This window comes from Hakea prostrata, chromosome 3 (genome assembly GCF_041222555.1).
Source record: "Hakea prostrata isolate BN-2017 chromosome 3, UWA_Hpros_2, whole genome shotgun sequence".
In the NCBI taxonomy this organism is placed as follows: Eukaryota; Viridiplantae; Streptophyta; class Magnoliopsida; order Proteales; family Proteaceae; genus Hakea; species Hakea prostrata.
The window spans coordinates 28,286,195-28,312,817 of record NC_142602.1 but is presented as its reverse complement, the minus strand read 5'-3'; the positions used below and the strand labels follow the sequence as shown (position 1 = coordinate 28,312,817).

General features: G+C 39.1%; 1 protein-coding gene across 1 annotated transcript; it reads right to left on the bottom strand.

Annotated features, from left to right (window-relative positions):
- LOC149021980 (uncharacterized) lies at window positions 1-25,483 on the bottom strand. Its single transcript, XM_089150188.1, has 11 exons — window positions 24,831-25,483; window positions 24,385-24,696; window positions 24,188-24,296; window positions 23,910-24,003; window positions 10,398-10,485; window positions 10,192-10,275; window positions 4,465-4,561; window positions 4,256-4,343; window positions 3,990-4,095; window positions 3,824-3,916; window positions 1-984 (listed from the first exon to the last, which is right to left on the bottom strand). Exons 1-11 carry the CDS (start codon window positions 25,005-25,007, stop codon window positions 586-588), a joined length of 1,647 nt encoding a protein of 548 aa, XP_089006314.1. The 5' UTR covers window positions 25,008-25,483; the 3' UTR covers window positions 1-585.
- Between the last annotated feature and the right edge of the window lie 1,140 nt (window positions 25,484-26,623).

Below are 26,623 nucleotides of genomic sequence, written 5' to 3'. Positions count from 1 at the left end.
TTCTCTATTTCAGAACACGGAAAAAATTCTTGGTCACTCGAAATTCCCAAAGGATTTCATTGATGTGGAAATTTTTTAGTCTTTTTCTCATATTATTCCTTGGCTACCTCAATGGCCTTAGATCTAGACTTTGATGGACATGGACGCTTGAAAACCCCATTTTCCAATATTCACAGTGATAATTGATGAGGATAAAGGTTAATTAAACCAAACGAAATAAATTGCACAAGATCAATTTTGATTATTTCTCAGTTGCTAGAAATATTAAAGCAATTGATGGCTTTAGTATATAGCACGCATTCTTTCCTTACAACATCAACAAGCTCCTCCCCCCTACTCTCCTTTTATCTCACTGCCGGTACTTTATCCTTAGAAAATATACAATGGAGCTTGGTTCTTCATCTCATTGCAAGCAACATCGGCTAATGAACCCAATGACCTTTAATTTTACAACCTGCTTAATTCAAGAGCACTCATTAGTGGGCAATACACTAAATAGTCGTATTACCAATGGAGATGCAATCCTGCAAAAATAGAGAAGGATAAAAAAAAAAATTCAACTTTGCATGACAATTTCGTATACTGTTATTGCTTGTAACATGCATTGCCTACTTTAGCTGACAATGGTAGCTTCTCTTTTGAACTGGAAGTTAGCACATTCTCTGAGTTGCTTGACTGACTTTCTGCAGTTCCAGGTCTCATCCAGATTTTTATATGTCCTTCTCGGCAAACGGTGACAACAGACTCTTGAGTAAATAACAACCCTGAAAGGGGTTCCACATGCACACGATGGGTCACTACGGGAGAGAGCTTGGGCACATCTCGAATGCTTGGAGCAGGCTGGAGAGTACCCACTGGGCAAATGCTATCCCAATGAGCTGATTGGCTTCCAGCACTAAAGGTCGGGGATCCACCAGGTGGAACTCGGCGCAAAGGAACCACAATTTCATCCATTGCCAGGTCCCACAGAAGCAATTGTGTGTCCTGCATAGGAAATGTATGAAACAGTATCAATAATGTTATTACTGGAATAATCCATGTAAAAAACCAGAAACAAAATTTGGGAACTGAGACCAATACATCATAGCCTTCACAGAATGAACAAATTAGAATGATTCAAAGGGCTGAGATCTTCACCATATGGCAATAAGATTACAGTAGTGTGTGTCGGTAGTGGGAATGCCAAAATCTAGTTCAACTATGATGGTCAGACGTGGAGATCTGACTTGGCCTTTGAAAATAGAACATTTGGCTCAGAAATAGAAGTTGCTCGATAAACAACCCAGCCACCAGTAGAGGATGAAACTGAGATCAAATGAAGGTCAAACGAGTAGTAGAAAACCCTCCAGAACTCAAATCAATTCCAACTAAGGGTTGCTCAGAATTACGACCAGTAAATTAGAAATGGAGATCTCGCAAACAAGAGAGAGTTTTGAACTCCCAAGTCAGGATTGATAGTAGTAGGTCCTTGTCCAGGTTATTTGTGCTCCAAAACCCAGCAGCCTTTCTGATGGTCAGATGAAGAATTATGCAGGCCTGAAACTGCTGCAAGGTCCAAAAGCAGGAACAGGAAGTCACAAGGTTCTTCAAACAACCTTCCTCTAGGTGTGTTACAGCAGCAACTGCTGAGGAATTGGCAATGGTTTGATTCTGGTCCTCGACGTATACCTCACAATGGTTAATTGCAGCCACAAAGACAGCACAACAAAGTTGATTGAGTAGCGTAGAAAGGAGAAGAATGATAGGAGGGTGGGGGGGGAGTTAGGGGTATGGGCTCTGTCAGCCCTCTACATCAATAAGCAATGCAGATCCTGAAGAGTATTTAAGGAAGAAGAAAGCTACTGCTTGCACAAGCAGCCATATTCTCATCTGCCGCCAAAGAAGCCACGAGTTCTGGTCTTCGGTTGTTGTGATCCAGTTTGGTGGTCTAGTTGAAGTTGCTTACTTTCTAATTTCTTACTTAGTAATTGTCAACAATTAGTTCATGTCAGTTAAGAAATTAATTTTCTTGCATTCCAAGTAGAGGAACAAACTGAAACTTCCTGATTTGGGAAACTTTTTTTTGGACCATTGCTGCTCTCTTCTACTACACAGGAGGGCCAAGGATCCACAAATTTTGCCTAAAAAGCAGCGCTGCTGTTTGCATGTCAATACAACCATCAACTCCCTTGCATTTTCCTGATCAGGTTCCCTCCTGTTAGAGGACCATCCAACCTAATTTCCTGGTTTCTTGAAACCATCTACAACCTATCAGTCAACCTCTCATTAGAGATTCTGCAGCTCCAGCCAATTAAAGAAATTCTGTGGAAGACCTAAAGCTGCTGGTTGAAAAAGGATTTTGGAATTAACCATTTGTTTCAGACCTAACCTCTATGCCTGTCCTATTCACAGTTGTTAAAATTCTTTCTACAATCTGAATTTCCTCTGTTCGATTCATACTCTCTTCCATCACCCTCTCACAGCCTATGAATTTCTTTAATTTCTTTTCTCCAGTGTGACTCATTTCCTGATTTATGGGTTTGCTGGGATAATTTGAAGCTTTCAAAACTTTCCTACATCAATAAGCCAAGAGAGTCATAAACATTTTCACAAGGATGCTGCTTGTCACATTCTAAGGTAAGTTAATAGGGGTTCCTGGCAAAGAACATATCGACTGTCATCATGGTCACCTGATCCATGTTGCAGGTCAACAGGCACATCTTGCTTCTCTTTGGAAGTGATGATCGCCATCAGGTCACCTGGAGTTACGATTCGTACGAAATCGTCAATCTCATGATCCTCAGCAAGGTTGGAAGGTCGAACTAAGCGTTTACCTTCTCTGTCGTTGAATAATAGATCCTGATACTTGTTGGGTTGAGTTGCCAATGATAATCAATTGACAACTGGATATTTAAAATTTTCTGGCTTGCAATCTTGTTTCTTGAAGTAGTAGGAAGCAGGTTAGTGTGTAAGGTTGAGTGCAGAAACTGATGCAGAATTGCGACTCATACTGCAGTTTTAACGTGGCTGGACTCTCTCCCACAAGGATTGGGGTTTTTAGCTCCTAGACCAACGAAGATGTATTGTGATTATCAAACTACAATTTACACTGCCAACAATCCAGTTATTCATGAGGATTAAGCATTTTGAAACGCAAATTTGCAAAGTATTATTTCAACTCCATCGTCAACTTGGGCAATCAATTTGGTGAAACAAATACTGTTTTAACTTGCATTTCTTAATTGTTTTTCCAACTTCCAAGCTACCTATGGCAGACATATACACTCCAGCTTGAGGTGTACCTTTTAGAGTGCATGACTCTTGGTTATATTCTCAGCAAAGTAATTTAGGTTAGACTCTAACTGTTCCTGTACTACTTGAATGTAGTTCTAAGTTACTAACTGTAATTACACTTTCCATTAGTTAGATGAGTGTTTATATTTCAAATATAATCCTGTAGTGTTGTCCATGAAACTCTATGCTATTAGATCATTTTCTAAGCTAAATAGCAAAAAGATTCTTACCATTTCCTGTTCCCACTGTAAGTAATTCTCAGTTTCCATAATGCTTTAATTTTAGCTAGATAAAAGTTCTATTCAATTTTAATACTGTTCTAGCTTTAATGTAAAGTTAGACTGATGTGTGTAAAAGCATACTCATATTCTATCACCCAGTCTTCTCTTTCCTTCAGTTTTCATCACCTTCTCTTTTCTCCCTCTCTTTCATTTGATTTTCTAAGGTGCTGATGTTATTACATAGCATATACAGGTTCAGTGCTTAATTAAATCATCACCCAAGCACTTGGCTTCCTGAAAAGAAAATTCAACAGAGAAAAACAGCACACCTGACCAACAGAACCAAAACGGTACATGACATTTTCGCCTGCACCATCTGAAGCAGGTGCTGACCAGTAAGAGTCAAAAGCAACTCCACTAACCTGCCAGAAACCAAGTCCAAAATGAGATGATCCTAAAAACAAAAGAACAACAAGTATAAGAACGATAGCTTACCCACGAGCCATGCCCCTCACCCCATGCCACGACTTTTCGATCTTCCATGCTCCAAACTTGTACTAGATCATCCTCACCTCCAGTCAGAATGTACTTTCCATCCATACTAAGAAATAGCAAATTGAAATCAATTACAGCAATCTCTTTGTCATTAAATCAGAATGATAAAAGAACTGAAATATTGGAAAAAAAGGGAAAAAAAAAAAGATCAGCAGATGTTGAATGCATGACCAAGACACTATCAGAAGACAATGAAAGCATAGTACCTCCAAGCACAGCATAGTAGAGCACCATAATAGCTTTTCCCACCGCATATCAACTGTTCTTTTGAATAGTCAAATACTCGTAAATAACCTGCAAATGGCTCTTCATCTTAGCATGCTACAAAATCAACACTAATCTGTTTATCAGAATTTAAACATGTAGCAGTAACTTGGCAATGAAACCTAAGGGTACTGCTCGTTGATGTGCTAACCATCTCTTCCAACAGTAGCCAAATATGCCCCATCTGCTGAGAAAGCTATACTATTAATTGAACCTTGGCAGATATGCCATCTGGCCACTGGGTTGCTCTGCAAGTGAATCACAAAATAACTATGTTAAGGTTGCTCTGCAAGTGAATCACAAAATGACTATCATTTTCCAAATAATAAGCATCCAACATTTTCTGGACAAAGGCCCATGGATATATTTATTTCCAAAGTTCAACAACAGAGGACATTTAGAAAAAGGTGAATCCAATATTTATGTTATACCCTAATAAACAAGGGTGTTGATGCATACCAGATCCAGGAACACCTAATGAAAGCCCAAGGGGTTTACCAGTATACTACGGCACTACAACCAATCTAGGCAAATCTGTCCAAGTATAGGGGGTATTATAATAATAATTTTACGCTTCTTTGTTGAGTCCAAATTAGGTTTAGTTGGGTCCATTATGTTTGTGGGACCTAGATCTACTATTGTTTTTTAATTTGAGTCCATATTTGTTAAGTTAAAGTTTCCTTGTTATGGTAGGATTCCTAGGCTGTGGAGTCCTCTAGTTTTGTCCTACTTCTTGCAAGGATCCCATATCTATTCTTAAGATCCAATTTGAACTCTTGTAGAGTGTGATATGACGGTTCCTTGTGTGAGTAAGAGCCTTTAGTCAAATAGGAGTTCTAGTTTCAATTGTTTTCCAAGTTAAGAGTCCGTGTGAGTTCCTTCTAAAGGTTATAAATAAGCCTCTCTACAATGTAACAATCAGATGATATTTATTGAATGAAATTGAAAATTGAAGGAACAAAGAGTTTGGAGTTGTGGGTTCCCTTGGAGGGAACTTGCAGAATTTCTAGTATTCAAGCTTCCATCTACTTCCAAGTACAAGACCCCAACCCCTTCCCTGTTTTTCCTTCCTCATCCCCCAAAATCCTAACACCATTACCGTAATGCCGATATCACCCTCTTCTCTATTTTTTTTGGGAATTTTCTGGGATTTTTGGATTTTCTCTAAGACCTAAATTTCAAGATCAGATCTACAACAATCTAACTGTTAAATCTGTCCCAAACTTTAGGAACCTCATCCCCCCAACCAGTGACCTTCCCTCTTAGTTACAGCCTGATCGGCCCAACCAAACCCATTTATAAAACCCTGATTTCTTTGCTGCCCTAGATTCCTGAAAACCCTAGAAACCCTAACTCCTTTAGGATTACCTTCCCCAACCTCTCCTAGACCTTAACTATAACCCTAGACCTAAGCATCCCATTAAAAAACCCCAGTTCCTACCAAACCCTAGAACTCGAAACCCTAACTTAAAATTTCAATTCTGAATTTAACGAGACAGCAAGGTTCAAGGTTCAAAGTCCATTATCCCTAATGTCCAGCCGTAGCTGAACCTAGCCCTACCCCATTCTCAACCCTAGAATCACCATAAACAGCTTATTCCCTCAACAGTAGGGTATTACAGCCTTTGAAGACTGCTGATTCTCAGGAAGAGGACCCTGGAGTGGACCTAGACCTAGCGCATTACCTCAAGCAACCAAACCCTGGGTTCTGGTTCACATCAGGGGTACTCAATACATGAAGCTCTGGGCATTCCAGAGTCTTGGGAGGGTCACAATGTACACAGCCTGACACCTGCTTTTGACTTTAACCCATGATCAATCAAGCCTGTTTTCGTGTGGTTTTTATTTTGACTTCTTGAGGCTATAAAAGAGGTGTCTGGATTGATCTTTTAATCATTATTTATGGGAAAATGAAATCCAGTTACATTAAATTGTGAAATAGGCGAAGAGTTCTTCCAGTTCCGAAAATTTAAATTGAAACTGCCTCTAATCTGTTTCATGCCAGACTTAAAAGCATGCATCTTACAACAGCTCCAAAGATGGGTACCATGTAATTTCACTTGATAACACTTTTAACATGGACAAATCAAAATTACATCCGAAGAAGATGCAGAAATGGGTTTCAGAAGGTAAATTGCAGGCAGGTAGCAGCGAGATGGAGCACAGGGTCAGGGAAGAGTGAGTTTCAGTGGGTGTTGCACACAGACCTGGGCTAGTAATGTACGCAAGCAAGGGAACCAGAGCAATGGTGAGTTGCAGGGGTTGCACATGGAGATGGTGATTAGCATTTAGGGGAATAGATAGAGCAGTGGGTGCTGATCAAGTCTGTTTGGTCATAATGGGGCTGCAGAGCAAGTTTGGGCCCAAAATGTCAAAATTTCTAAGTCATGGTATAAGTTTTGGCTTTTATTTTTGGGAGGCATTTTGACCCAAAATATCAAGATCTTGAGAAATTTTTGAAAAATCTCAAGATCTAGCAGGGCTATGATATTCATGTGTTTCATATTACATCTTGTCTTGATTCACTGAGATTTCTTTGTGCTGGCAAAAAGAGTATAATTGAAGCTTCCAGTGTCGAGTTGTCACAAGTAGGTTTTTTAGTCATAGCTAGACAGCCAAGACAATATTCATTAAGACTATTGAGATCTCAACAAGATTCTAAACTATTATCAAGTACAGAAATTTCAATAGCTTTCTTTTAGAGTTTCTTGGTTAGTTTGATAGAATTATGCTCAATCTTATTCAAGTCCAGATCCAATTTAAGCTGAGAGTTAACAGTAACTTTTAGAGGTAATCAATTACCACATCCCCCATGATTTCTGAAAGGAACTGTGCTTTATTTCTGCACTAATTCCTTTTCGCACAGTTGAACTTTCATAATTTGCTCTAAGCCCCCACATCCTCCCCCCCCCCCGGGGGGCGGGAATCCAGAAAAAAAATTATTAATACACCTATTGTGGGAAGTGTAGACCAAACTTTGAAAATTAAATTTTGGGTTGTAAATTGTTGCTGCCATTGCCTTCTTCTCCAGTGTGAGATTGATCCCCTTCTGTTAGTGCTTAGAGTCTACTAAGCTGGTTAGCCTCTTGGTGTTTGAAGCCCAAGTTCCTGTTCAGACTGCATAATCAGTCAACCCCTTGACAGTGAGAAGCCTGGAGATTCTACATAAGCTCCCATTCAATTCAAGTTGATGATTCATCTTCTCCACAAGTATTCTGATCAAGCCATTGAAGATCAGTGACATTAGGGGGTTCTCTTAACAGGATCTAAACCTCCAAACCCCAACCCCAGCTTTCCCTTTAATTTTCTAGTTTTTTTTCAAGCCCTGACTGATTCCAAAGCTTACCAGACAAATACCCCACCCCAATTAAAACAGGCTCAAATCTCCATCGAGCCACCCCCTGACCTTCTGTACGTTTGATCCAAAAAGCCCCTTTATCCCTCCATTAAAACCAAAGAAACCCCATTTTACAGAATTCAAATTTCCCTAAGCCTTAACCAGTCAGTCTTAAATTGCAGACCATACAATCATCAGTTTGTTGGTAACTCCATCTCATCAGTTTGTTGGTAACTCCATCCAAAGATTAACTCTACATACAACCTACTAGATCTTTCTTACAGCCCTAACCAAAAGATCCATCAAATCATAAATTCCCTCTAATACCCTACGACCTACAACTCTTAACTTCCAGCAGTTCTAACCATCCAAATTCAACCATATCTTGAGAACATCAGCTACCATACAGTACTAAGACTCGATCCTCTTTATAGCCTCTATTACCCTTAGAACCCTAAAATTCCAGCAAGCACAAACATTACCCCCATCACAATCCATGCTTCCGGCCTTTTTTTCTCTCTGATTTTGGATTGAAAACAGCCTTCCAACCCCTTGAAATTTGAACCAAGCCTCAAGCCCCAATTCATATTAAAAACCCGAATTCCCCACTTTCCCCAAATCTGTAACCCTAAACCTAATCCTATATTCAAATTCGGCCTGTAACAGATCCCACAGCATTGGTCCTCTAATCTTAGGCTACATCATCATTCATCACAGATATGTCCAAAAGATTAGTTCAATAGCTTATTGGAGGGCAAGGATCCATGTTTCCAACTCCATCTAGTAGTGATCTTTCTAACTTCTTAGGTTGTGCCTATTCCCTCTTAGTTTCATCTTTTCATCTTGTACTTCATCTCTTACGGTGCAAACATGATGGGAATGAAATTGTGGAATACGCAATTTGCAGCAAAGTGGGAATTGGTGGGAGATGGAGATGGGATGGGATTATATGGGAAAAAAAGGAAATGGAAGGAGGGGAGAGAAAGGCTAAAAAGTAACTTTTCCATGAACAGTGCCAACGTGCCACCCATTTGGTAGGATTTTGAAAGTGGATAGGGTCAGGAAAAAAGGGGTGCCACCTCACAAACAAGAATAAATAAATTTAATGAGTCATCTAGAGACAAAGTGTCATATTTGTGGTAATATATGAGAAATAAGTACAAGTTTTGCACCTTTACCCAACACTGGACGCATATGTTTCACTTAGAAGATACAAACTAAAGACCCAATCAAGACCGGCGTCAAGGACTAGTTAATTATTATAGAAAACAGTGTGGTTTTTTTTTTTTTTTTTTTGGGGGGGGGGGGGGAGCCAACAGAGTTAACTCATACAATGGTTAACAAAAATGAAGAGACTAAATACTCATAAGATGTAAACCTTCATCAAAGATGGAATATTGGAAGCAAAAGGTGTGACAGATGGGGGGCTGTGGGTGTGGGTTCAAAAACTAAGGTACTACAAAAGATTACAAGGGTCTTAAAAAGAGTAAGGGAAACTATAAGTATTAATTACCAAAGGATTGATGCTCTCTACAATGACTGGGTAGCATAGACACATATTAGTGTAGAGGAATTGAAATGAGCTATAAAAAAGGTGCAACAGGTATTTGCTTGAAGCAATAAATTGTTTAGAGGATTGATAAACTCCCCCCAAGGGGGGAAATAAAACATAAAAAGAAAGAGAAAAAGAAGAAGAAGAAATGCTCCTTCAACAGAATAGAACTGGCTTACACAAGAAATACTCTAAAACACTCTAAAGAATAGTTTAAGGTTCTTGCTATTTGGTGTGTATCTGTAAAATCTTTTTGTTCTTCTACTTGTACCTTCTTTTCAAATTCTGTGTGCCCTATGTCACCCTCAAACGCTAGACCTTAAGATATTCTTTTAACACAATTTAGGCATTACTGTGGACAATGATCAATCAATACTGAACCTGTAAGCCAGAAGAAAACAAATCTCAACTATATAATGTTGATAGATAAGATGCATACATGGAACTAAGTAAAATGTACATTCTCCAATTTAAAATCATCAGTGTCCACTCCTTTCTCTTTTGATCTCTGAATTGTTGTGGTAGAATAAATCAGTCAACATTTGTCAGGAATATTAAAAACAGAAGCCCTGGTTTTCAAAATTTTCATTCTTTGCCTTAATATCAAATTTGCAACTTAAAAAATAATAATAATAAGCCTGTTGAAACTATGAATAGAAAATTTATCCCTATGAGAGAAGTGGAGTAGATCTAAGCTATGATAGCACTACAGAGATCCAAATATAAAAGCAAGGAAAAAGGGCTAAGTCTGTTTTCTAACAGTCTGGGGAATGAAACTGAAACTTCCTTTTGGTTCTCTACTAAAGTAACCATCTTTTTTTAAATTTAAAAGAAACTGGGAGGAAAAAGAATTCAAAGAGTGAAATAGAGGATGCAGATCACTTGGTTATCTGAAATTTTGAACATCTGACTGGAAGAAACAGAGGATGGAATGTACCATTTAATGAAAATATAGCCCAGATCAGATAAGGTATTCCAGAAAGAATTACCTTACTGGATCGTGCATGTGCAACAGAAAATTGAGTTTGATCCTTGATAACAGGAAATGAAGAATCTCCAGCGCCATCCTTACTCTAGGGCAAATGAAAAAAAAAATCAAGTAAATCATTATACAAATTATTCAGTAAATGGAGCATCACAAATTATCTGAAGGCAGATATAAGCACAATAGTTCAAAGTGAAAGTAAGGAAGTACCTTTTCATAAACATATAAGTTCCCATCAGCATGAGCAACAACAAAAGCACCATCACCTTCAGGTACCCATGTGATACTAGTGCATCGACTGTTGACAAAGAGCAAGCCGGTTTCATCATAAGACTAGTCACTAAAATCAAGTTAAAACAGCAGGAGAAAAAGATATCATTAAAATTTCATGAGCTAAACAACAACGTGATAATTGAATAGCTTGACTTTATAACAAGGTGATACTTGGAGCACAAATTTTCAAGGGTAGAGACTTAAATTATGCTAGCATTTGAAAGACAGTATTTTAGACTATGAGCACAATTTTGAGGAAACAGAAATAGATTACGAAGAGTCAATAACTGAATTCAGAGGTATGGCCAATACTCCTACCTCATATAATTTGCACTCCGTTGTATACTACTGCTTCTTTTTGATGATTTTCTGTGATCAACTAGATTGTTAAAAAAAAATGTGGTTGGGAATTCGGATGTGAAAGTCAGCATTTTGGTTAAGGTTTAGGTTACGTTCTACTGGTTTACTGTAAGGGCTGAATCTTGTAGGTTTACTGCTAAGTCTCAATAGTAGTTTGATTAGTTAAGGTTAAGATTATTTTCTATGGACTCACCAGTATGGTAGATCCTCTCTTAACTTGGGCACAGCACTTAATGAGCTTCCCACCAGTTGATGCTACACAGTAGAACATGGATATGGGTAGAGGTGTGGATACATGTAAAATATACATCCAGCAGTAGGATATCCGAACACAACTGTGAAGACAAAGACGAAGAAGAAAAATATTAATACACCCTTTTGACTCGTTGTAGCTCTGATCTGCCACAGTTTAAGAACTCAAAAAACAAACTCACTCAGTGGCCTACTAATCCTATTAGATCAGCTACCTGATTGAGGAAATCGGTGAGTTAACTAAGATAATTATTAACAAAAACGAGAAGAAAAATATTAACACACCCTTTTGACTCATTGTAGCTCTGATCTGCCACGGTTTAAGAACTCAAAAAATCAACTCACTCAGTGGCCCACTAATCCTATTAGATCAGCAACCTGATTGAGGAAATCGGTGAGTTAACAGAACATAATTATTAGTTTTAGATTAAATAAGTTTTTCCTAATTGTGGGGGTAGTTGAGAGATCAACGAGATGGAGGGAGGAGATATACAGTAATAGAGAGGCAAACACTGAGGGGCTTAAAGCAAAATAGGGGGAGTGAATAGAAAAACTGGGAGATAGAAACAAGGAAAGGGCTCAGAAACGTATGGCAATTAAGAAAACTGGAAGACAAAAGGAGACAGAGGACTTCTGGTGCTGTACTTACCACCATATAATAGAACATACCATAAATTATGCATTGAAAACATACTAATGGAATCAACTTGTATTGATTTTGCTAACAAGTATTGTTGGACAATTCATCCCAAAAAAAAAAAAAGAGTATTGTTGGACAATTAGAAGAGACAACCCCCCCCCCAACAAAAAAGAAAAATAAAAAGACGGAGCATGGAGTAGTACAAGGGAAACCGAGAAGCAGTGTGTGTTATAGGGAGGGGAAATCCTATTAGAAGAAAGGGAAGAGGAAATGAGATTGCAGTCACTCTTGCCACACAAGCACCTGCACACATTTCAGTATTACATTCTTCGATTAAAGTTCCATACGCATGGTTACGAGTACCTAAATAATAAAAAAGAAACCAACCATGAAAACCAAAACCTCCTATTATTTAAAAACTCAAATTAATCAGGGAACTAGATATTAGTATCTATCTCCTAACTACGCTACCAACATGATAGAAGATCTCGCTTGCGCCACCCTAAAAATAGGAGATCTCAACCATCTTGGAGAGATCTCGGTCGAGATGTGTGATTTTTTTTTGTCAACTCGGTGGCCCATCTCAATGGGTTTTAAGGTCCCAGTTGGGCTTAAACTTGGCATTTAGCCTATTTAAGGCCTTTTAAACACACCAGTGGCCTTGGATTTAGAACAACCCTAAGTATGATTTCTAAGTCTACCCATAGTGTGAAACCGAAAAGTTGTAGGATTAGGGAATGCAAGGTTATACAACATGCAATATAGAACCTTTAAGACATAAATGAAAAGCAAGCGTATCAAATACATCAAATAACTTAAATGTCATCAAAATTCCATCCATATGAGTATCACAATCTTGGCTTTCGAGAATAGAATAATAAAATTATACAACCATTAGAAGTTTTATACAAGTCATTAACTCATAAGTTCATAAGCAAGCAAAGAATGATTGATCTTCCTTTAATGTTGTAGATGCCTAAGAGTAGTTGCAAGTGAAAATCCAGCTGAAATTCACAAAAAATCCTGCAAAAATTGAGAGTTCCAATGAAATATGGGGCAAGATATGGCGAGATATGACGAAATCTCAAGCGAGATATCCCATTTCGTAGAACTCGATTTCGATCTCATCTCGGTTCATGAAAAAACTGAGATATGTCGCGAGATCTCCCACCATGGCTACCAAAATAAAAGGTTTTATGCTAATACCGAAAATAGAAATAAATAAAAATCCTAACATATTCAACTAACTAAAGACCCATAGTGGTCCTAGTTCATCTACATTTGGATACCCAAAATGCGTATGATTGGTCTACGGTAGTGCACTAGCATCAACTCCCGTAGTGTTGAGAAAAATCCAATCATGAGTTATCTGAAATGGTAGAGACAAAAGCAGAGAAACTGGGGTTGTCTGCTCATTGTCTGCAACTTGAAGAGAATCTAATGAAGCTTTGGGGTCTCATCCATTATAGAAGATTATATGGATGAATCAACTCAATGTGAACACCCCTGCAATAGAGTCTGACACTTTTCAATAAGCACCATCAGAATATTAAGAAAAGAGAATTTGATGAACAGATAGTCCACAATCTCAATAATGATCTGGTTGGTATTTGATAGCATCTCTATGACGGATCATGAGACAAACATGCTACATCATCTTCCATCTGTAAACTGATTAGCAAGCTCTCTGTTGGACAGGTGAACTTTAAACCTAAACATAAAGGAATCCATGGAAGGGTGTTTAACTAAGAGGAACCTTAAAAGGTAGGCTGAAGAAGGATAATATATGGATTACAATAATTAAAGACAAAAAACGAACTTAAGGGCAAAGTGGAATTAAAGATTGACAATTTCTTTTTCTTTTTTTCCCCCATTTTTTCTTTGGGGGGGTGGGGTGGGGAGGGTTGGGGGTAAGGTGGATTAGAGAGAAGATAGTTACAGTTGAAGACAATTCTGGAATTAGGAAAAAAGAAACAGATAAGAAAACATTATAACCAGAGGAATAAGGGGTATCTAAGTCACTTGAAAATAATGTAAACAAAAGAATGAAATGACTACTTTGAAAGAAGGGGCAATATAATAAAGAGTATTTGTAAAATATCAGAGGGATGGTTGTTTTCCTTCTGGTAGTGGAAGCAGTTGAAGTAGAGAAGATCACCAGCATAATTCCAATTAAATAGATATTGGGACTTAAAAAGGGTCTGGGGAACTGTGGCTTCAAGGAATCCAGGTATGATTCCTACTTCTGCTTCCCTCTCTCCATCTCTATCTCACACTTGTTTCTCTACACACTTTTTTCCCCCCAATCAGCAGAACCCTGAAAAAGGGGTCAATTGAAGTTATGGGCACAGTAGTTGAAGAGGCAACCCAACCAAAGTCAGTGAACAGGTGCCTGAGCAATTAGACTACCAATGCACGCAAGTATTATTTTTCACTCCTCTTTTCTACCACTATTTAGCATGTTACACATACAATACCTTATATCATCAAAACCCCAACACTGAGCTGCTTCAAATCATCAAAATTCAACATTAAGCCATTTGGTTACATAAGGTCATCCAAGAACAATATCACACTACATCAAGTCATCAAAATCAATATAGATCTAGAAGACAGCAGAAATGAAGAAGCAAATTGAAGTTTGAAAGAGTCAAAGAATAAAATTGATTTATGCTATTCTTGGGTTTGGTCATTGTCAAACTTACTCTCATTTGGTTCATACTATTCTTAAAAAATATGATCTTATCTATAAATAATTTAAGCTGCTCTCGATTTAGAGAATTCTTATTGTTCTCTAAGTAGTACATGAGACTTTCTGTTTTAGATTGAACACAAAACAAGTTTTCCAGCAAATTCAAGTTTGTTTGAATTTGATTTATATTGACGCATCTAGGTTTTGGTTAAACCATCAACCCATATTCAAACAATCACTCTAAATGAAAATATAGTTTTTAAATATATCAAAACAAATGAAAATTTTTATCTTCCCAATGGTTTTTACCAATTTTTTTCACATTAAGATTTGTGGAATTTTTAGATTTGAGAAAAGCCCAAGAATTAGAAAGTTTAAAATTCCAGCTACTTCAGAAACTCCAGTTGTTCTTGAACTAACACTTTTAAATTTTTTTCTTGTGAAAATTTATTCTTTACTATCTTTATTGGATAAAATGGTGTTATTCGCTTGTTTTTGAATAATATCTTAAGTTGACATAAATGACATTAAGTATCAATACGGCCAAGGCATTTAACACCACCAAGACAACAACTGCCTAGATCCACCCCAAAATCCGCCACTACCCCTAGGCAACAGCTGGAATATCATTATCACTACGGTCAGCTGAGGACAACTACCTCGACCCAACCCATACTCCACCGGCACGCCTAGGCAACAGCTGCAACATCATTATATCACCATGGTCAGCATGCGATAAATTTCGTGGAGGCGGTAATACGTAAAAGGGGATAGCTTTTGGTTCGACTGGGCTCCATTGTCCAAAAGATGGTGAAGACATTGTCCAAAGAGTTAAATTAGATTAATGTTGTAGAGAAAATTGTTTGGAGTGATGAATGATTCAACATCTTAAAAATTCATAAGGAAAATCTTATAGTAGCATATGTTAGGCTATGATGTACCAGTTACAAAGCAATGGGCAGGTAAGAAGCACCCCATACATAAGCTATGTGCTGGGAGGATGAGAATGTTGAGATGGATGAAGCAATTGCTCTCATTGTCACCTTTTTCTTTCACATCTAATCTGCCTTCTTAAGATTGTATCATGCTGACTTCTTAAGTTGTTAATATTGACAAGCTCCCAAAAACCTATTCAAATAAAAGGTTACTTTTGCAATGTATGTGTAAAATCTCTAACAAAAGACATTCAACATGAGGTTCTTCGGTGTATGCTTTTTGTTGATGGCATTGTTTTGGTAGATAAGATACAAATACGGATTAATACCAAGCTAAAATCATAGAGAGCAACTTTGGTAATCAAAAGGCTTTAACTTATTAGAACAAAGACGAAATATCTAGTGAGTATATTTGGTCATGATTGGACGGATGATGAGGTGGTGAAAAACTTGATGACAAAGAGATTCCACAAAGCTATTATTTTAGGTGCTTTGACTCAACCACAAGTATAGAAGGTGATATATAGAATGATGTTTCCCAAAGAAGTAAAATAGGGTGGATGAAGTGGGGAGATGCACCTAGGGTTTAGTGTGATCAGCGTATTCCTTTAAAACTCAATGGAAAATTCTATATGGCTGTTGTACAACCAGCTATGATGCATGGTGCAAAGTGTTAGGCTATTAAGAAGCATCATATAAAAACTCAGGTAGCAGAAATGAGGATGCTAAGATGGATGAGTGGCAAAACTAGGAAGGATAAAGTAAGGAATGATCACATAGAGCTGGTTTGCAAGTGGCTCTAATAAATGATGAAGTACGAGGAAGTCGACTGAGATGGCACGAGCACATTCAACAAAGGCATCCAAATTCCCTTGTACAGATAAGTAACTTAATCCAAATTGAAGGAATTAGAAGGGCGAGGGGCAAACTTATGGTAGCCCAGGAAAGGTGACGAGAAAGGATATACATGGCTTAGGCCTTAAATCTAGTATGACCTCAAATAGAGTCGATTGGAAGACAAGGATCCATGTAGCCTGCCTTAATTAGTTGGGATAAGGTTTATTACTATTATTATTACTTTTGATGAATAAAGAAATTCATTACCATGACCACAAAGGGAAAGAAGAATGTAAAAGGAGAAGGGGGAAAGGGAGGGTAAAACCCACTAGGGGGCAAAAAAGAAGAATCAAGACCCCAGACAACAATTCACCAGTTCCTTGGGGTGTCCAAAACTAGGAAATCTGGGAGAGACTGAATCCTAGGGGAAAACATATAAGCAAATGGCTCACCGAATCATGTCAATTAAGGGTTATTGTTATTGTTGTTGTCGTTGTATCTCTAAGAAGTAAATCATAGTGATCAACCTCCATTATAGACTCGAGTTTGGATTTGATACCAATTGATGCTATTTGAACACTAGATAGGGTTTTCAATGCAGGTAGATCAAATAATCACATCTGTGATCAGATCTGACATAAAGGCGTACTTTGAAATCTTGGTAATGTCTTAGTTTTTAGAGGGCCGAGATGAGATGGCCTACAGGTTATAAAAATACAATATCTTGATCTCAGTGAAAACCAACATTTCAATCCCATCTGTAGTATAAATAGTCCAAATCTCAGCCAAGAAAAATAAGATCTTGACAAAGGCATTGCTTCTGTGGTTTTGGCTCCCAGAATGCAGAAATTCTGCCGTTGGTTCGGTTTTTAATAGAATATTTGCCAATCAGCTGGATAAGGGCGTTGTCACTTGCTTCGTGCAACATCTACAACAAAACATGTCAGCTTTCAAAAAATCCAAGCCAAGATAAACCATTTACTGCCAAACCTATTTCTTTTCAAAATATTTGCATGCTAATTGTGTTTCACGTTTTTGCTATTTGAGCAGTAGAATGATATATTAATAGTCGAACACTTTGATATTTAACGCATAAAAAAGAGCGAACCTGGTGCCAAAAGCTTCCACACAAGCAAAGTCTGGGGGGCAATTTTCCTACGCATTCTTACCCCAACAATTTCTGACTTTGTGTAAACTGTGGCAAGGTTGTTGATTTTTACATTTTACTAGTGATTATTGAAGTTATTTTACATCAAAAGCATGAGTTGATTTGCTTTCTATTACTAAATTATGTGTGCAGTAGTAAATGGCTTCTAATCACTCATAGTAATTACAACCTATGGTCTGAAAATCAAGCTCGTATTTGGAGATGGGTTGTACAAATATAACAGTGTAATGTATTCAAAAGGCCCAAAATAGGCTGTATACCAAGTTTCAGATCATATTCAGTCAAAAGCCCACCAAGATGGCCAAACGAATTCCTACAAGGAAAAAGAAAATCAATTATCCTGACTCATCGAGATCTTGGTCCAAATTGGTCCCTCAAAAACCAAGTGGCCACCCGGACTTAGTTCTTGAACTGGATAAAGAAAGCAACTATGGCATTAAGGGAAGAAATCAGATTATAGTAAGGGAAGAACGAGATATGAAAGGTCAATCTTCTAGGGAAAAAGAAGAAGAGAATGCAGGAGAAAACTAAAAGTAAGGGATGCCATTCCCATCCCATGCACAGTGGTCAACAGCACCTATAACTGTTATGGTGCCAAGGGAATCCAAGGCATCTAAGGCAGTCAAAGAATTTAGGGGATAACATGCCTGCCGAGGACGTGAGTATGGTGGTTCAAGTGTATATCCCCTTTCCCCCTCTTTTCTAACATAAATACACCACCTTGGGGGGATTTACCTTTTTAACTACTATTACTATTGGATTTGAAGAGGCACATTTTCTTACTCATGAAAAATATCATAAGTAAATGAACTATCAAATTTAAAAACTGCTAGGACACTAATGTGAAAAGGCACCGTAGGAACAAGGTAGTTGTAGGGGATTAAACTCATCCAAACATGTGGGCAGGTCAGCTATAGGGACAGGAGGTAGAATCCTATTTGGGAGCACACACTCCCACACTGCCCTACGTGAAAAGGGGGGTTTGTTAGTGGTTAGGATTTGCTTTGGGCTATATTAGGGAAGAGGGGCAAACAGAAAGGTGGGAATTGAATAGAGTTTTGCAGGGCAAGCTTGCTCAAACGGAGGGGAAGACCCTTGGTTTGGGCAATTAGTTAGGTATTCAGGTTGGGGAATCATTCTAATGGGCATTGGATGTTCATCAGTTTCAGTGTTCAGTTGTTAATTCATTTGGAGTTTCCTTCAAGCCTCATTTACCTTTCCATTTGCAATGTGTGCATCTGAGGATTGTAAATGTGAGTGTGTCTATAGTGGCGTGTAAAGGAAACCAATGACGACTGCCAAGAGATAATTGTAGGGGTTTCATCCATGCAGTCTAGGGATTGATTTGGGGTTCTTAACAACTGGATCAAAGCAGCGACAACTCCAGGGAAGGTAAGGAATCTAATGGAGAGCAGGCTAGCAGACTCGGAAACCATCATGAAGGGCTTGCAAGGCCAGGTATCAGCATGAACTCCAAAATAGGGTTCCCTGCGCAGCATATAGAGAGAGAAGAAAAGGCTCACCAAGAGTTCAAAGAGGAATTGAGACCTTACATCTCCAAGAGGAGAAAGTATAGTAGCTTCTGAATCGCCAAAACTCACAGACAATACAAAGCTAAACCCATATCAAACCAAGAAAAGAAGAATGGGCAAGGGATCTTTCTTCACGCTGGAAAGCACTTGTAGGGCACCACCACAAACTACAAAGCAAGGGGCGGGAACGAAGGATGGCATATGGGGAAGTTTAGGGCTCGACACAATGACCTTGGGGCAAAAATGGGGTTAACTAGGCCCTTGACACTGAGCCAAGTGATGGGTTTCCCCCAATCCGTGGAAGCCCAGAACTTGGCTATCAAGAAACCAAACGAACCTCGATGGCGCAGCCCATCGATGTATGAACCAAGGCCAGACCCAATGTCCAACTAATGCAACTAGACCAATGCCACTTAGGGACCAATTCGAACCAGGGATTCACCACAGCAGCAGTCCAACCAAATCAAAAATCAAACAAGCCGTTATCTTCAACCTCCCAAGCATGAGTAAACACCTTTACCACGATCAAAAACGAACTAGAGCCACTAGAGGCAGCTCACGATGGCAAGGGAACATGCATCGACTCCGATAGCGGTGGCCAATTCTCTTTATGTTCTAAGTTTGGTGGTGGTGGCCATGGGGATTGTTTTGGGGAGATTGATAGCAGGAATTTGGAGCTCTGCAAATTGGAGAGGATGTCTGGTAGTCAGAAATGGTGTATTTTTGTTGGCGGTTTATCATTGGACACCACAAAGCGGCAGGTTGAAGAAGCATTCAATCCCTTTGGATGAATTGTTGACTCTTAGATCCTATTGGAAAGCGATCTACGACACACTAGAGGATTTGGATTTATGACAATTGTAGATCATCAGGCAATGGAAAAGGCAATCAAAGTTATGCATGGAAGGGAGTTTGGAGGTTGGATAATTATAGTGAACAAAGCCCAGCCAAAGAGGGGAAGTGATGATGAAGGGTATGGCTACAGTGAAGGCTACTCATCCCATGGTAGGGGCAACTATGGGGGTGGAGATAGAGGTGGAGGACGATCTGACTACTTCAAGGGTGGGCATCTTGGGCATTGGGCACGAAATTGTCCCTTAGCTGGTAGTATGGGAGGCAAGCACTCTCTCTAAATGTGAGCTTATGCAGACAAGGTTGGCATGCCAATTCCTTCCTGTAGGTGAGGCTTTTGCAAACTAAAGCATTCTCGATGCAAAGGGTCTAGAGCATGCTTGATGCAAAGGGTTTCAAACTGTTGATGGTACCACAAATTTTCCTGTTTATGCTGACATGGTGAACCTCAGGGAGGGGACAACTCCTAGGAAGTTTGTCTTTGAGGATGTTGAATTCACATGGTCGTGTAAGTAAGAACCTTACCTTACCTTATGGATGAATGTTCAATTTCTCCTTAAGGGGCAAGGTGAAACTGAAGGGGTGTAAGTATTGTTAGGACACTATGTGAAAAGTGCCCTAAAGACAACGGAGTTGTAGGGGATCAAGCCCATCCAAACATTTGAGCGGCTGGATCAGGTGGAGAAACACTATTTGGGAGCAACACTCCACACTGTCCTATGTGGAAAGGGAGGTTTGTTAGTTTTTATGATTAGCTTTAGGTCATATTAGGGGAAGGGGGAAGAGAGAAAGGAGGGATGGAATAGAGATTTGTTGGGAAAGGTTTCTTGCGAGGAGGGGAAGACCATCGGGTGGAGCAATTAGTTAGCTATTTAGGTTGGGGGAAGCATCGTAATGGCATTGGATTGATGTAAACCCAAATTTCAAGGTTTGAGATTTGAAACTAAACCATAAAATTGGGTCACTCTAGGATCCTCTTTTTGTGAACCACCAGTCTTTTAGGGTTGTAGAAACTTGTAATTGAGGAGTTCTTGAGGTTGGCAAAGATTCGGGTTAGGTGTTGGAGGTTTCAGCAGTCTTCTGAGGTTGTAGAAACTTGTGATTGAGGAGCTCTTTAGGTTGGCAAAGATTACGGTTAGGTCCTGAAGGATTTGGCCAGGCTGAAGGTTGAAGGAATGTAAGTTTTAGGGGATAATACTATGCTGTAACTGGGTTTCAGACCTGGAAATTAAGTATAGGATTAGGTTTCAGGGTTTTAGGGCTGAATAGAAGGGTCTTAGGGTCTCAGTGGGTGCTGTAATGTAATTCCAGAATTGAATTTCCAGGTTAGGGCTTTAAGAGATGCTGTTATAGGGTTCGGTTAGGCTTGGGGGAGGGGGGGGGAGGGGGCAGTTTTTACTGTTTTGTAATTTCAGGTTAAGTCTAATAAGTTTAGGTCAGTCATAGATGGTTTAGGATGTGCTTGAAGAGTCCTAAAGGGTTTGGGATTCTTGGATTAGGCTGGGGCAGGGATCAAGTGTAGGAGAAGGAGCGGGGATCCTAATCCGAAAAGGGTTTAGAGTTTGGTTGAGGGGTTTGGGAGTTCTGTGAGTTTCAGTGGAATTAAGGTTAGGATTAGAGTAGGGTTTGGGTTGGTCTGATCGGGCTGAAACTGGAAAGGAAGGTCACGAGGGTTATGGGGATGATGTTCCTAAAGTTTGGTAGTGATCTAAAAGTTAGATTGCCAAGTTCTGACCATGAATTTTGGGTCTAGGAAAAAGCCCGAAAATTGCAGAAAATTAGAAAAGGGGTGAAAGGACATTAGGGTCATAGTTTTATGGTTTGGGAGGGTGGCTATGCATAGGGAAGGGGCTGGGGTTGTTGTAAACTCACTTGGAGCTGAAGGTAGGCTGCTGTTGGGGTTGGACTTTGAAGGTTCATCGCTGAAATTGAAGAAGAATGGCTGAACTTGAAGATGAAGAACGCTCAAATCCACGGTGGCCCTCCCAAGAAGACCACAACCTTACTTGCCTCCAAACTCTAATTTTATTCATCAAATTCAATTTGTCTTACAATGAAGTAGGGTGGGTGGGCTATTTATAGTCTTACAAGTGGAGGGAAAGGACTTGGACTCTAATAAGGAAACCTAACTTGACTCAACTAGGGTCAAGGGCACATGGAATCTCCAGTGGGGTGGGTACCTCATCAATTACATCTCTAACCGGTGTTGCTAATTTGGCCATGCCTCTGCCTTCTGTGATGACACCTTCATCAATTGTTATGTCCTTGATTGCAAGGACTTGAGCCTCCTTGTCTTCCACGGTTTTAGCCTTAAGGTCACCATCAAACTCTTCTATCACAGTTGCAGTGGACATGGACAGCAGCTTTGTTCCTTTTGTCATCTCGCTAAGACCTCAGCATTGGTCCAAGGGTGCTACCTTATCAATGGAATCTTCTAGGCTGCCTCAGAGGTGGCCATGGGGTCTCTTTGTCAGGAGTTGGTTGGTGAATGTGGTGGACAGCAAACTCCCCTTCTTTGGTGATGCTCTCTGGCTAAGTGATCTTTATCATAACAATCTTTAGAGTTTCTGACTTTATCTAATTTCTCTAGCACCACCTCCGTAGGATGGTATATAACTGACCTTGGTTTTTTAATTGGTCTGGTTTGTGTCTTTTGTTGAAAACGCCTGACCAATGTTATTGGATTTTTTTTTTTTTTTTATAAAACCCCAACCAAAAGAAAAAGACTCATCCTTGAACCAAGGTGTTAAGGATATAAAATGTTCCCATGGAACCCTTTTTTTTGGCTTAGAATCATTAAAATTATAGGTGCAAACCCAAAACATCAAAGGAGAACCATAAAACGATATAGAAAACCCACCTATCAGAAAGAAAAATAGATAAAAGGCTCCAGTGTCTTTCACTAAAGCATAAAAACATGAAAATAGTGACCAATTAGACACCAAAACCTCAATAGCAAAATTAATCATATTCTTCTATCATGTGATTTCAACAAAAAAAAAATCGAATAACATTGGTCAGGCGTTTTCAACAAAAGACACAAACCAGACCAATTAAAAAACCAAGGTCAGTTATATACCATCCAATGAAGGGCTGGTAAGGAGTGCCTACTAAACTGATTACCTAACAAACAATTAAAAAATTTATAAAAGAAAAAAAAAGTATCGATAATATGTTGGATTGATGAGCAGAAAAACTAAACCACCAAAAATAAGAAATGAGCACATTCAAGGTAATGGAAGAGTGGCTCCCACAGCTGACCAGTTGAGGGAAAGCTGTTTGAAGTAGACTGCATACATAAATAAAGGCCACTGAATGTAACATCAAGGAGTTACAGGTGTAGAAAGAGAAATTAAAAGCAGAAGAGATGGACTGAAAATCACCTTGGGACAATAAGTGAAAAGAGACATTGTCTGCCTTCGGGTTAACAACTAATATGACATATGGAAGAGTTGACTGGCTCACTGTGTTAGTCTGCCTCTTAAACTTATGAGCCATACCAATGCCTACCACTTCATGCATGCCTCATGGAAATGGAAGCTATCCAGCACCCACGTGATATATTTTGACATGTCAGACTAACACGGATGCTAAGCAGGATTCATAATTTCATTTAGCCAATGATTTAATTCAGATAGCAGTTTGCAGAGTTCAGCTGAGTTAAATTTCAATGCCTACCTTGTTGATATAATAAGCTTTTACATTGTCATCAAGCATAGATTAAAAACCTTAATGGTCAGTTGATGACCAGGAATGAATTGGTAAAGACGTGGTTATACAAGAAATGAAATATTTTTGGGTTGAAATTAACTCAGTTAAAAAGTAATTAAAATGACGAGACAAAGATTCTAGACCCAAATCCATCAAGCTGGGAAAAGGCTTAGTTAAGGGGGATTTTTTTTCTTTTTTCTTTTTTTACTTTATAAAATAATTTTTGTGTGTGTGTGTGTGTAGCAAGTTGAGTTTAGTTGAGTGCATGGCCAGTGCATCAAAAAGAATATGAATAATATACAGACAGAAGACTTAAGAAAACAGGATATTCTATAGGATAAAGTAACATCAGCATTACCATAAGTACAAATGTACAATTGGGAGAAGACAACATTATTTACAAAATTAAACACTACCTACATCATATAGAGGATTATAAAGAAAGAAAAGGAGGATAAACTTTGTCTTACCCACTGTTAACGGATCCATCTTTATTGTAATGTTGGGCATTAACTATCTTCTTTCCAACATCTTGCAATTGCTGTCTCAGTGATACCGAATAGACTACAGAAATCAGAGACAGAAAAAGATAGGATTATAAAGCTAACTACCACAAGAAGTAAAATAGTCCACACTCTTCATCTTTAAGAGTAAGTCCTTTTCTTTTTCTTTCCAAATAATTATTTCATCTTTCTTGTGCTTTCTTTTTTTTTTTTTTTTTTTTTGATGAAGAGCTAAAACTATTTACCATCTCCAGAATTCAATCCAATAAGTAAGTCATGGCCATCCTTAGCTTCGGGATCAAATGCGTGACACACCGGGTTTGAATTGCTGAAATGGATAGCTTTGATAGGATCCTACAGTCAAAAGGTTTATTTCTTAAGATAGAGGGTCAGCAGTAACAAGAGGAAAGAAAGTGCAAATCCAGAAGAAGCCAAGAATTACCTTATCTTGAGAATTGAAGTCGCTGACGAACAGGGTGTCGCCCACATTGAAAATCAAATAAGTCCCTTTGCCATCATAATTCGGAAGAATCGAAGAAGTACTGGTACTGGAACCACCCAATGAACCGATCCTAGTACTCCCCGAAAGACTTTTACTGGAACCATTCCCACCTACAAAGCTAAGTGCACGGCTGCCGTTCCCAGCACCCAATAACCTCGCTGCCGCTAATCTCACACCGCTCCCGGCGCCCAAGCTAGAAGACGGGGCAGGTGATACTTGTGAGGGTTTATCCTTGAGATGTGCAAGGGTTGCCTGGATAAACAACATCTTGATTTGATTATCAAAAAGATGATATCGAATACGAATTCCCCAAATTTTCTCAAAAACTTATAAGCTGAAAACATGAACAATACATAAAAGTGGAAAACCCTTAATTGCTAACAGACCTGAGTAACAGCTTTGCCGTGGGCGTAATGAAGGAGACCGGCTGGGTAAGTCTTCTCATACTGGAGCTTATACCGGCCTTCTGGAGTCTTGAAATAGGTTTTCAACCCTGGAGATTGCGCGTTCGCCGACGACGAAGACATCATGCCGTTGCTGTTGCTGCTGCTGTTGTGGATCATCCCGTCTACGATTGGTCTCGACACATGAGATCATGACAAATTCAATTTCTCCTTATCCCTCAGTATTTGTATCTCTATATCCTCGTCTTTAAACTCACGACCAATGCTTGATTCCTTCTTGGAGCTGCAACTATTTCTTTCTTAACCAGTTCTTCTTCGTTGTTCTTCCTGTTCTTGCTCTATGACTCCTGTAAATTGGAATTTGGAAAGCATCTATAGATACCCAATGCGCAGATTCTGTAAATGCGATGCAGCGACAAGAGGCTCAAAGAAGTTCAAATTTTCAACGATCTGATTCGAAGAAGGATTGCAAATTCCAGGTCAGCGTTGTCGCAATCTTTCTGCTTCTTTGCTCCCTAATTAACTGTTTGGTATTAGGGTGACTTCTTTCCCTCCGCGTCTGTGTGCGTGCGCGCTCTCTGAGAGCTCTCTCTGCGCTTTCAATCTCGCGGAGTCCTCGCGCGTAATGAGAAACCCAAGCAAATGGGTCTGTGTTATCCTTTAGACTTGATGATGATGATGATTTGGCTAACGACGTTTGATTTGTTTGTGTTGCTTGGTAAGACAAATCAACCGCTGGAGTCTCTTCCAACGTTTGACTTCTGATACGGCTGGAATCTCTTTCATGTCTGACTTTTGATTCCTTGTGGATGTGTATAGATGTAGATGATGGGAATCCGACCCACATGCTGCTCTAGTACACCCACTTACTAGGGTATGACTCCACTATATTGTGCCCAACACCCACTAGGGGATATACCCCATGGATGGGTTATGTTGCACACATTTCCTCACTTTATGTGGTGGCATAGCCTAGTAGAGAAAGCATAGTCCGGATCAGCTCCCCCGACTTTGTGCTCCCCGACGGGTTCGACCACACAAAACAGTGGGGTCCACTGATGAAATTAAAAATTTTTTTGTTTTTTTAAAAAGTGTTTTTCACTGTGGGCCCCACTGTTTTTTGTGGTCGGGAACCCGTCGGGGTAGCACAGAGAGGATCCAAATTCGAGAAAGCAATGGTTTTCTAGTGGAACTCGATCCTTGGCAATATGCATTACAAGGAGAGGTGCAAGTTTGGGCATAATGCCCAACTACCCTATAAAGGGTGTCAATTGCGTACCGAAACCGTTTAACCATACTAAATCGTGCCGTCTAAAACCGCACCATACTATGCCGTTCAAAATTCTGTACGGTACGTACCAAAACCGAATTTCTTCGGTACGGTTCCAGTTTTAGGTACTCATACCGTTGGTACGTACCGAATTGGTACCGTACCAAATTAAGAAATATAAATTGTAATTTTACAATAAAACACTTTACCTTTTCTCTATCTCCCTATTTCAATTTTTCCTTTCATCATTCACTCCTCTTATTAGATTTACTTGTTTTGTATCTATTAATTAGATTTATTTGCTTTATCTACGTCAATTTCAAATTATATGGATTGGTGGAACACAATTTCATTAAGATCTTAATGAACTAATAACAAAAGTGGCACAAATTTATTCGTACCAAAATTGTACCGCACTAGATACCGTGTTTAAACTATTTTCCCGTACCGATTTAATGCCGAAACCGTACCGAGCCGTTTTTTGTAAATACCAAAACCGTACTTT

Excerpts from the sequence above, each read along its gene's own strand:
- LOC149021980 (XM_089150188.1), bottom strand. The coding sequence starts at position 25,007 with ATGATCCACAACAGCAGCAGCAACAGCAACGGCATGATGTCTTCGTCG. Across the intron at positions 4,096-4,255 it reads CTACTATGCTGTGCTTGGAG|TATGGATGGAAAGTACATTC; the intron begins GTACTATGCTTT and ends GCTATTTCTTAG. Across the intron at positions 3,917-3,989 it reads GTGAGGGGCATGGCTCGTGG|GTTAGTGGAGTTGCTTTTGA; the intron begins GTAAGCTATCGT and ends GGTTTCTGGCAG.